Here is a 507-nt window from a genome sequence, read left to right as displayed (position 1 = left end):
TGATGGACTGGAGATCTGAAAGGCGCTTAGCGGCGCTGCGGAGGGCGCTGGTTGTTGCGGCGCTTGAGGGGGCAGTCAGACGCCACGTGGCCGGTGCCACGGCAGTAGAAGCAGCCGTTGGACTCGATCAGGCGCTGGCGCTCGTCGGGCGTGAGACGCGGGAAGCGGCGCGGCCCGGCGACGGCCTGAGCGTAAGTGCGGCGCGGCTGGAACTGCTGCTGCGGGCGGCGAGGGATGCTGCCGATGTCCATGGGCCTGGGACCAGAGCGAGGCGCGGAGCTGCTGCCGAGGTAGCTGCCATGGCGGCGGCTGGAGTACAGGATCTCGTCGGTGCGCTCGGCGACCTCGATGACGGCGTCGAGGGTGTTGACGCGGGAGAGGGCGACCTGGACGCGGATGTCCTTCTTGATGCCGCGGTAGTACCTATCAACCTTCTCGTTCTCTGCCATGTCGGGGATGTTGGTCAGGTACCGCTTGAAGGTGTCAGTGTAACTCTTGACAGACCCA

The 507-nt window shown here is 66.3% G+C and overlaps 1 protein-coding gene across 1 annotated transcript; it reads right to left on the bottom strand.

The window, feature by feature from the left end:
• Positions 1–26: 26 nt before the first annotated feature.
• MNEG_15366 (hypothetical protein) lies at positions 27–449 on the bottom strand (the record flags this gene model as incomplete). The annotated part of the gene is made up of 1 exon (XM_014036163.1): positions 27–449. The coding sequence occupies one exon, from the start codon at positions 447–449 to the stop codon at positions 27–29; it is 423 nt and encodes a 140-aa protein (XP_013891617.1).
• Positions 450–507: the final 58 nt, after the last annotated feature.

This window comes from Monoraphidium neglectum, assembly GCF_000611645.1.
Source record: "Monoraphidium neglectum strain SAG 48.87 unplaced genomic scaffold scaffold05264, whole genome shotgun sequence".
Lineage (NCBI taxonomy): Eukaryota > Viridiplantae > Chlorophyta > Chlorophyceae > Sphaeropleales > Selenastraceae > Monoraphidium > Monoraphidium neglectum.
Note: the sequence above shows the minus strand (reverse complement) of the source record. Positions and strands in the feature narration are given on the sequence as shown.